This window comes from Neopelma chrysocephalum, unplaced genomic scaffold (genome assembly GCF_003984885.1).
Source record: "Neopelma chrysocephalum unplaced genomic scaffold, ASM398488v2 Primary Assembly neopelma1_43, whole genome shotgun sequence".
NCBI classification, from domain to species: Eukaryota; Metazoa; Chordata; class Aves; order Passeriformes; family Pipridae; genus Neopelma; species Neopelma chrysocephalum.
Genome location: NW_020897702.1, coordinates 14468020 through 14479136, shown reverse-complemented (window position 1 = coordinate 14479136; position 11117 = coordinate 14468020). Strand labels below are relative to the sequence as shown.

At 39.4% G+C, this 11117-nt stretch overlaps 1 protein-coding gene across 3 annotated transcripts in view; it reads right to left on the bottom strand.

The window, feature by feature from the left end:
- The window catches only part of SESN3 (sestrin 3), a 45556-nt gene that overhangs the window by 9009 nt on the left and 25430 nt on the right, over positions 1 to 11117 (bottom strand). For 2 of the 3 annotated variants that reach the window (XM_027677391.1, XM_027677393.1), the window contains exons 3-9: positions 10020 to 10217; positions 9149 to 9331; positions 8502 to 8738; positions 6840 to 7008; positions 4475 to 4590; positions 1905 to 2095; positions 488 to 632 (exon numbers count right to left, since the gene is read on the bottom strand). In XM_027677391.1, the coding sequence (XP_027533192.1) occupies positions 488 to 632; positions 1905 to 2095; positions 4475 to 4590; positions 6840 to 7008; positions 8502 to 8738; positions 9149 to 9331; positions 10020 to 10217 (1239 nt within the window). The remainder of the gene's footprint in view (positions 1 to 487; positions 633 to 1904; positions 2096 to 4474; positions 4591 to 6839; positions 7009 to 8501; positions 8739 to 9148; positions 9332 to 10019; positions 10218 to 11117) is intronic. The other variant, XM_027677392.1, reaches the window with a different exon arrangement.

Here is an 11117-nt window from a genome sequence, read left to right as displayed (position 1 = left end):
TGTCAGGAAGCATTTCATGGGGATATCTGAAGGCATGTTGACATCTTTATTGCTAAAAAACACCATGAAGAGTATATGTATATATATATACATATATATATACACTCTTATATATATATATATATAAATATATATATATATTATATATATATATATGAATTTAAGTATTTTTTTATTTCTAAATCCCAAGTATTGGCATAGTTCATCACTTCTGCATTCCCAAGTTTATCTACTTTTCTTTTACAGTTGTCCATTTTATAAAGAAGCCATTCAAAATTATAATAATAAAAAAATGAAAGTATTTCCAGTACATTAAGAAGTATTTTTGTAAAATTGGTAACTAACACTCAATGAATTAATCTCATTTGGTTTTCTCTGATTTAAAACAGTTCATTTGATAGATACTGCCGTTTTTAGGTGTCCCCATATTTTCATTTCTAACAGCACAGGGGTTTCTGTGAAGCCACTTTGGCTTTGAGATACATACCTTCTCCGAGTGCTTGAACTGACGCCAGTAACTATCATACATGCGCTTGGTAGTTCTCTCTGGGTAGCAGGTCACTGTCTTTATGTAAACCTTCAGGCTGCGTTCAAGTAGCTGATTAACTTCCCCATAATCATAGTCATCATACCTAAAAATAACACAGGCAATCACTCTGTTTGATATAAGTTTTTAAAAGCATTGTCTTTTGCAGCATTATGTTCTTAAGCCTGGGAATTGGAGCACTTATTATACATGACAGAAAACCACCTGCTAACATCTGAAAGGCTTAGCAGAATCATAGAATTGTTAAGGTTGGAAAAGACCTTTAAGACCATCAAGTCCACTGTTTAGTCAGCACTACCACCATGATAAACACTAAATCATGTCAAGGTGCCATATCCACATGGACACTTCCAGAGATGGTGATTTCACCACTTCCCTAGGTAGTCTGTTCCAGTACTTCACAACCCTTTCTGTGAAGACATTTAATATCCAATCTAAACCTCCCCTGGTTCAACTTGGGGCTATTTGCTCTCATCCTGTCACTTGTTACCTGAGAGAAGACAGTGACACCCACCTGGCTACAACCTCCTTTCAGGTAGTTGTAGAGTGTGAGAAGGTCCCCCCTGAGCCTCCAGACTAAACACCCCCAGCTCCCTCAGCCACTCCTCATAGACCTTGTGCTCCAGGCCCCTCACCAGCTCTGCTGCCTGTCTCTGGACACGCTCCAGCACCTCAGTGCCTTTCTTGTTGTGAGGGGCCCAAAACTGAACACAGGATTCGAGGTGTGGCCTCACCAGTGCCAAGTATAGGGGGGGACGATCGCTGCCCTGTTCCTGCTGGCCACACTATTGCTGATACTGGCCAGGATGCCATTGGCCTTCTTGGCCACCTGGGCACACTGCTGCCTCATGTTCAGCCACTGCGGACCAGCACCCCCAGGTCCTTTTCCACCAGGCAGTTTTCCAGCCTCTCTTCCCCCATCCTGTAGCACTGCCTGGGGTTGTTGTGGCTCAAGTGCAGGACCCGGCACTTGGCCTTGTGGAACCTCATACAATTGGCCTCGGCCCATCGATCCAGCCTGTCCAGATCCCTCTGCAGAGCCTTCCTACCCTCCCTGCCCAACTTGGTGTTGTTTGTGAACTTGCTTTGAGATGTTGTTTTTCCTGAACAAAGGTTTCAGACTGGCTTCAGAGAAGACATTTCTGTAATAATTTCTATCCTGATATCCTGATAGTTCTTTTGTGCACTGGAAGGAAAAGTTATACTGATATGCCAGCAAACCCACTCTAACTTCCACACTGAGGTATTGTCTTCACTTTAAACACTCAGAGTCTAAAATGATGCTTTTCACATGGTTCATTTTTCTGTTTACAGAGTTTTAAGGTATATTCCTAAGCCAGGGGATTTTTCTCCATACCTGATTCCATACATACAGTGGACATAGTTAAATAAAGCTCTTCTTAGCATCGTTGTATCAACATCTTCATGTGTTGCCATAGTGTTATATGTGAGGTTATATACCATCCGAAATTTCTCGTCCAGAAGATGCCCAATATCAGAATAAAGCCTGTTTACAAGGGAAAAGCCATGATTCTCCCAAGTATAGTCCTGCAGGAAGAGAAGGAAATATATAAATGTACAAATGAAGTGAATTCCCTATCTGATCCTTTCTATGGCTCAACAGTTTTTGTTGTTTGATAATAATAACTTAATTCTCTTCCAAAAGTTTGCATTTTGAATTCTTCATCCACATCACCTGCTCCATTCCCCCAGACTTCTTGGCAATGAATATCATATTGCAACACCCTATCTCCAGCTGGATGTCATTAGCCTACAGTAGAAAAAACCCCAAGGTTCTCCTGAAGTGCTGAAGGAATTTTCTTCTGCTTTGTCACTCTGAAAAGTATCATTGGGATTGGCCTGTAAGTTTAAAAACTTATGTCTCTTGGAGGCTTTGATGCTTAGCTCTGAGGACAGATGGAGTATTTACTTCCAGATAGGATGTAAAACCATTGGGTAAAGCGCTGAACTGTCCCTGAAAAAACTGATAAAATCCAGGCTGCTTTGGTCTTAGACAATCACCTGGACTGCTTGCTTGCTTGCTCGCTTGCTCCTATCAGGAATGGTAAATCTTTGCAGACTGCATGGTATCGGCAGTGGAGAACCACTCTGCTTCAGAGCAGAGTGCAACCACAGTTCGTGCTGTGGTCACACAGAACATGTTAGTTTGCCCACATCCTTGGCAAGTGTTCGATCATTCAATCACTGATGGAAACTTTAACAATCACGGGCATCTTCTCCATGTCCTTCCTGTACCTAGCTGTTTTCAAAAGGTACTGTTGGGCAAGGGTCTTCTCCCAGGCACTTTGGAGCATGTCTACTCTACTGTCCCCCTGATTAGGATAGTGGGGAAGAGCATGTAGGATATTACGCGGTTGCCTAACAGAGGCATTCAGTGACATCTGAAACATGCCACAACATCACACTGGGCCTCTGGCTGCCAGTACAGAAGACCAAAAGGCATGTGAGAAATATGCCTTACCTACACAGCCCTGGAGAGATGTCCAGGACACCTCGGGCATCACAAAAGCCTCTGAAAGCCAAAAGGCCCAGAAGCGGTAAAGTGCTGTTCACTAACAATGAAAAACAAAAAAAAACCCCAAGTTTAAACACATTCTGCTGTGTATAGAATACTTTTTTCTATTACTGAATTTAAAACCACAGAGATAAAGCAGTCTTGCTTTACCAGAATAAAGATTAGATTTTTTTGCAGGAGTTTGGGATACTACTGCAATTTAAATACCATTAGCAGCAGAGCATTTGTGAGGCTGTGGGTATATACACCTAATTGTTAAGAGCAGGACATAATAAAGTTAAATTATCAAGGTGACTCCTTCGAATGTAGGCCAGAAACTCTTCGGTTTATTTAAGAGCAGAGATGTTTTCGTTCCAGTTTCAGCTTCTCTGGAGCTTTTATCCAAGGGAGCCTGCTGCTCCTAAAGTAGTTAAGCAGAACGTTTGATTTAGAGGCACAGACTTTGCCTTATTCTTTTTGGCAGTAACAAGCTACTTCAGGCTCATATAAAGACTACAGAGTAAATTATCCAGGTAGGCAGAGACTGCTATACAGATAAATACATTTTCTGAGAGTAATCATGGATTCTGTATTTTACAGTCTTAGATACATCTTCTGACCATGAAGTTTTCCTGCACCCACTGTTGTTTTAATTGAAGTTGTCTGATTTGGTTTAAGGTTTCTTTCATTGCTTTCAATTTATTACTAGACTGCTCATTAATGTACTTTATAAGATAGAACAGAACAACTTAGAATGTCCCTCCTGTTATATATTTTATAAAGCTCAGGATTCTGGTCATGGAAAAAGATGCCAATATATAAGAAAATATACAGGTAAAATGTACATGCTGTTCTTTCAATAGCACTGAAAAAGATGTATTAAAATATATAAAAAACTTCAGTAATCATTTTTAGGAACTCCTTTCCCAGCATCCAAAATCCAGTGATATGGTGCACATATGAGAACAATACTCACTAAATTGCTCTCACAGACATATATATATACAGGTACTGATAACCACTGGGCAGAGAATACTAGATTAAAAAAATGACAGGAATAAAGAGTTCCTCCAGTGGATTATTTTTAATACAACATCTAGAGGCATGGGAAAGAAATTGTTTCTTTTCTGCCTTTCACTTTTATTCCAGATGCAGCGATATGCTTTACAGTTTTAAAACACTAATACTGGCAATAACGGACATAAGACATAAAGCCATGTACTACCTTGTCTGAGATTTAAAAATAGTAAAAGACTTCATCTCAGGGACATCTCTGGAAGCTTGTGAGTTATTTAATGGATGAGGACAAGAAAAGGAGCATGAAAAAAACATGCCCCACTACAACCTCTTTTATGCTACTGTAGTGAGATATATGAACATCTTTGAGTGAATGTGCTTTAAAGAGATGGTACCTGAGCTCTGAATGTTGGCAGATGGTCTTCTCCTCGCCTTGCAAAGTCTTTGTACCCAAACCCAGGATCTTCAATATAACGGGAGACATCTGTAGAAACTATTTCATCATCAAATGCTGTGAATAAAACAGCAAAATGCTTTGCTTTAGGCAAGCATGTGATTTAGCGCCGACTTCCAACTACTACTCTATGACAGGACTAGGGGACAATTTTAGAAGTTGTGCAAAGGAGAAGAGTGATACAAAGGAGAATAGTGGTACAAAGGAAAGAAACATTTCAATCCTAATCTGCTTGTATGGGATCCATCGCTTTCACTGAGCCCACTAAATGTCAGCCTATACCAGATATCTTAACATACTGCTACAAAAAGGGAAGAGATGGGCTAAACTTCAGACAGGTGGTTTGTTTTTCTCTCTGCTGACTTCTGAGGGAGGCTAGATATCTTAAATTAGGAAGGTGAATCCCATTAGTAAGGTCATTGTGTTTGGCTAAGAAAGCTAAGAAACAGAAAAATGTACCCAGGATTGCTACACTGAGCAAGTATGGTGTCAGGAATCACACCAGCTTTGTTCCATAATCCGGAGTATGAGCAACCAGACAGCAATGCAACACTCCACTTGTAAATATCAGATGAAGATTATATGAAAGCAAAGAGCTCTACAGTACATCAGGGTGAAATTCTGCCAGAAGCTCTAGTAACTAAGCATCTTCAAAGAGCTCCAAAACATATCACTAAGCAAGCGCAGGTTCTCTATCAGGAATCAATATTTCCCTCACGAATAAACAGGTGGCTTGATTGTGTAACTACCTCTGCAGAAGTTGACTACTGCATAGCTGACTGCATTTGACCCTGATGTTAAAACCATGACTCGCTTCCACATGCATTGACAGAACAGTTGCCATATGTCCCCTGTTAGCACCTTGAAAAGTCAGTTAATCTAAGAATTGCAGAAGTGCTTTATCTCCTCTTTGCCTCATTAAACAATCAAAACATAACTGCGTAGGAAGAAACTTGCACAACATCTGCCACAGTAAATTCTCAGCAAAGAATAAAAAAACCTGTATACATACACTCCTCTCCCCTGACAAGCACTGAATTTCATGGAAGGGTAAAGGCCCAACACATACAGACTCCTCAACTAAAACCAGCAAAAGGCAAAGGGGGAGGAAAGTCAACAAAACTATTAGCAACCTCATCCAAAAAACCCTTCAGTCCTCTTCCTCATATGCCTGAAGTTGCAGAGACTCATGGAAGTCCTGATTTGATAATGCAGCTGCAATGGCTGCCTGTTTATCTGCACTGCTGACACTGCCTGACCAAAGGAAAACAGAGCAAGAATATACAATGACCATTTCTAAAAATCCAGCCACAATGTTGTTTGGATGTATCTTCTTTCAGAGACTTTACATGTTCCTAGAGATCCACAAAACAATCTCTCTGCTGATCCGCAACACATCCTTCTTCCCTTTTGTGCTCATTGCACAAAGACACTGATACCTTAAAACACATTTGGTCTAAAGCTACTGAGAACTAAATTCGCTAAGAACAGTACAGTAAAATGTGAAGCATTTTATGGGTCGCTTCTCAAAATGATACAAGCAATCACCTTCAAGTAGCCTCTACTATGAGGAAATAGCTGGAGATTCTGTTTGCCTTAATAGTATTCTTTCTTCTAACACTTTCTTTGCAAACAAAACCCCATCTTCCTGTCTACAGGAAGCAGAGTTTGTTTTGTGGTTTGTTAGAGATGGCAGCCTCCAGAGCATATGAAGAATATGGAAAAGAAGGTTTCAGCTCAGAATTTTGAACATTATTTAAAAATAAAAAAGTGCTATGAATCTCTATCACAACACAGGCAGTGGAACAGCACAGCAGTATGATCACTCAGAACGGCAAGTTATGAATGTCCTTTCCAGCTGGGCAGTAAATGGTGAAGAAGTTGAGTCTCATTCCAATCTAATTCCTAAACTAAATGTCATATCTGAAGGCTACTTAGGAGTGTCATTGAAGTTCTAAGTGCTGTAGAAGGTAAACCTTTGAAGTATTAGTGAATATTTATATGAATGAATTATTTTGAAGATATAGAGCATATACAGAAAGAGAAATTTAGTCACTACTTTTTAAAGAAGCCTACAGTCTTTTTTTTAATATACAAAAGCTAAATTTCAAGTAGTAAAAAGGATGGTGTTATTTGACAATCAAGAAATCTTAAGCAGATGAAGCAAGTGACAAGACCACCTAATGCACTCCTACTTCATGAAGAGCCAGAATAAAGAAACAGAAAAAGTTTCAGTCACTGAACTACCCTCAACTATTTTTTTCTTACAAAGCATTAACAAAACGGAACTGGAAAAGCACAAATACCTCCACTAATTACTAGCAGACTCTCCTTCTTCTCCTTTTCAAAGCGAGTTGCCATTTCTTCCTGAGAGGCTTCTTCATCCTCTTTATCTTCTTGTAGTCTCTTCATCCTTTCCATCAAGGCCTCCAGCTCACTTAAAGAATCTGCAATCTGCAAAAACACCATGACATTCTGCAAAATTAGAAGATAGACAATGTGTGTCATCTTCAGATTTCATGCTTGACAAGAAGTGCTCTCAAAACCAGACGGCAGCAGCAAACACAAAAACTGAAGCCAGAATGCATTTTGTCACATACAGCACAGACAACAGCTTTCAGACAGCAAGAAGACAGGAGCTGGGAAGCGTTAATGTAACCTGTTGCAGTAATTTCTGCAGTGGGATTAACAGCATAGAGATGGTGTTTGAATGTAGGAACCACAGTCACTTATACATTCCCTCATGTAGATAGCTCAGGAAAATCCATCTGCGGGCCCTACATCTATCAGAAAACAACTTTTAATATGAAGGTAACTTTTTTCAGTCTATTGGTAATGAAAATATGTTTCTGAAGAGATACAGTGCAATACTGCAATACAGAAACACAACCTCAGATGGCAAATCAGTGCTTTTCATTATGTATGATCAAAATAACTATTATGTTGACCCTTTTTCTTACTTTGGTGAGGAAAACAGACCACTTTTTCCTAGAAATACATCAAAGTTTTGGGTGCTCTGAAATGTACTTATCATTCAGATTTTTCATAAGATAAATTGTTTGGGTGGGTTTTTTCCATCTTTTCGAGTCTGTTCTTCTGCCCATAGCTATAATTGTTTTCTAGTATGCTGCTCAGTGCTTAACCAGCAGCACAGACTCAGCAGCAACCCTCGGCCCAGTACAAATGGGGAGTAAGACACCCTCGTTGTATGAGCTACATATCTTACAGGCTAGAAGTTCAAGACACAGCAACTGAACTGAGTGATCACATGTTCACGTTCTTCTGCTAATTGTAAAAATTATATCTAGCGAGTCTCTCATAGTCCTGATCTTCCATCAAAGGCAATGAGGCTAATTAATCAGTCGGCATTAATTCAAGGACATGTCTTCAAAAGCATTATAGAGCCCCTTTCAGGGAAAAAAGTTCACATTTAAGTTAATTAACTAGTAATCAACTGTTGATTCAAGACTGAAACACCAGCATGAAGAATTAAGTAATTTTATTTCAGACATTTCCTCCCATCTACATGTAAGTGTTTTAGAACTGACCTGTTTTGTGATTGTAGGCCTTGAAGTTAAAATTATTATTATTACTACTACTACTATTTTTTCCATTTCTTTTTTTTATTCCACGTTAGGAAATGGATGCCACCATGCTCCAGTCAATGCCACACTGTCTGAAGAAACTGGAACTTGAAGCTTTCTGCTGAAAGCAAAGTTTTAGTCTTGCCAAATGAGTTGTGAGATTAACTATCAAAATCACATTCCTCTGACTACCATCCACAATCCTGGTTTTCCATGGATTATACAGAAAATTGCCAGAGTGAATGTAAGAATTACCAGACTCGAGCACTCCCGTAAAGTAGACAAAAACTTTCAAACTACCGTGAAATTTAAGCAGGAAAGAAAGGAAGAAAGTTTTCTAATGCAAAACAGAGGCAAGCAAAAGAATTTCTGTGCAACACTAACCCCAAAGTTACTACTTGTGAGGGATGCATTTTCTATGTTGTTGTCATTGGCAAGATCACAGACACAGAAGTTATTGACTGCTATAAGTCTGACTCCATTAGATGTATCCGGATCTCTCTCTGGATTAATGCCACTACCAAATACAAAACTTGCCAAGGCATGATAATGTGCCAACAGGACAACAGCATGCACCAGTTCAGGAAGAGACCAATTATTTTCGCCAGTCTTGACAAGTTTCTGAAATGAGAATAAAAAATGTGTAAATATACAATTTCCTTTGGCCTCCAGCTTTTCTATAAAACACTATGCATTTTAAAAAGGGATCAATTATTTTCTTCCAATAATACCGTATTCCTCTTGGACACAAACTCTCACTGGATGAAAAAACCAAAGAGACAACTAACAGATTACCTCTTTTCCTTCAGGACCATTTTAGCCAATGCTATTCCTAGAAAGAAAATCTTGTTTGCTTTGTCACACAAATTCTCCTGTCACACAGGAGAATTTATTAGCTTGTTCGATGCACTAGTACTTCCCTGAGTTTTCTAACTCAGGGTAATGGAGCCTAACCAGACACCCACATAGTGCTTGGCAGTCCTTTTTACCACACAGTTATTGCTATTTACAGGGCATGACTGAAGAAGTACCTGAATGTGCTCTTTTGTGATTAGCCAGGGCCGGTGTGCAAGGAGTTTGTTTATTTCGTTCAGATTTTTCAGTCTTTGGGGAATGTATTCCAAACCATTCAACCACTCAGCAATCCCACCAGTCTTCAGAAACTCATCAACGTGCATATTTATTAGGTAGGAACACTGATGTCTGGCAGCAGCCTGGAATAATTAAACACAGAGGGAAAACTGCAGCACATTATCACGTAATCTGATTTCGCTGAGGGTAGAAGACAGGTTACTAACATAAACCAATGTTTTAAGTACAATTTCATTCCTAAGGGCCTTGTGTTATATTGCAGTGCATTTCTATACAGTACGGAGGATTCTCTAATAAAAATACATTTGATTACTCTGAATTGCAGAATATAATTTAGGTTGGAAAAGAACACTAGAGGAGAACCCTCTGCTCACAGTAGGGCTGACTTAAGACAGGTTGCTCAGAGCCTTGTCCAGACAAGATCTCCAGCTTTGGAGATCACAGAACCTGTCGTGGTCCCCACTGCAATGTCTCAACATCCTCACAGTAAAAATTGCTCTCCTAGTGTCTACCTGGAATTTGTCGTGACTTGAGTCCACTGCATCTCATCTTACTGCTGCACAGTGATGTCGGCATGTGAGAAGTGTATCACTGTGGGAAACAGGGAATAAGGTACATTGCCTATTTTCCTTTCTCACTGAAAACTTTCTGGCTAGGCATGCTTTATTCTGATAAAAATCTGCTACAAAAATTCACCCCCTGTCAAAGTATCACACTAATCTCTCCTCTCTAAAGTCTTCCCTTTTTCTTCCTTTTCTAAATACAAAAGTGAAGGTTGCAGGAGAAGATACACAGGCTGTTGGTACATACCATTATAGCAATGTAGTGCCTATAGGGCAAAGGAAGGGGCCCATCCATGCGCAGCATATAGAATTGGCTGCGGAGGAAAGACTCCAGGTACTGAGTATGGATACTCATGACCTGTGTGATGTTGTCCAGGCGACCAGACGTAGAATATTCTTCCACAAGAAGATTAGTACGTTCATCCAAACCATTTGCTTGCATAACCTAAAAATAAGATGGACACATTTTAGCAGAGAGAGAGAGATTTTCTTTAGCTTTAGTCCCAGAGAGAAACATACTGTGGTATGAAAGGTTTCCTTGTGTACAGATTTAAAGGCAATGATGGAGATCTGGATGTATATTTATAAACATACATGCTTGCATGCATGCAAATACACACATACAGATCCTACTTGTATACTGAGAACTGAAGAGCACTTTATACAGAACCTCTGTTATTTTAATGTTTCTACAAAAACCAAAAACATTTTTCTGTAGATCTTTCCAAAACAGCTAAAGTCACAGACGCTTAAAGTCAAACCTGTATAGAGAGCTGGAAGTAAGTAAGAACTAAATGGAAAGTAAATTCTTTGTGGAAGATAGCCTGTATAGACACATACTGCCCGAGCATTCAGCTCCAAAACCAATTTCAAAATTAATGGAGAGGAACTAGGTTATGTAACTAACTTATAGAAACAGCCTGGCAATCTACCCCTTCTGTGCTTGCATAATTGAAGAGGAGATCAAATGCTAATTTGTCCATAACATGGAAGTATTATTTAGAATAGGAATTTAATGCTTTCTTTAAACAAAAGCTGTTCTTTAATTATTCCAACCAATCCAAACCTCGGGCACAAGATGAAATGAAACAGTAGAAGAATAAGTAGCTCTTGCATTGCAAGCCCTGACACAGTATTACTGCCATTACTCAGTGTTTATCACCAAGAACAACCACTCTCAACATGTTCACTACTGAAGTTACAAGCACAAGACTAGAGTACCCAGTATTTATTCTGACACTGCATAGTAATAAACCAGCCAGTTTACTATTGCAAACACCATGACATGAGAACACATTTTAGATAGCTTACTGCATGTGAAGCTAGAAAGTGCCCAAACCCACCA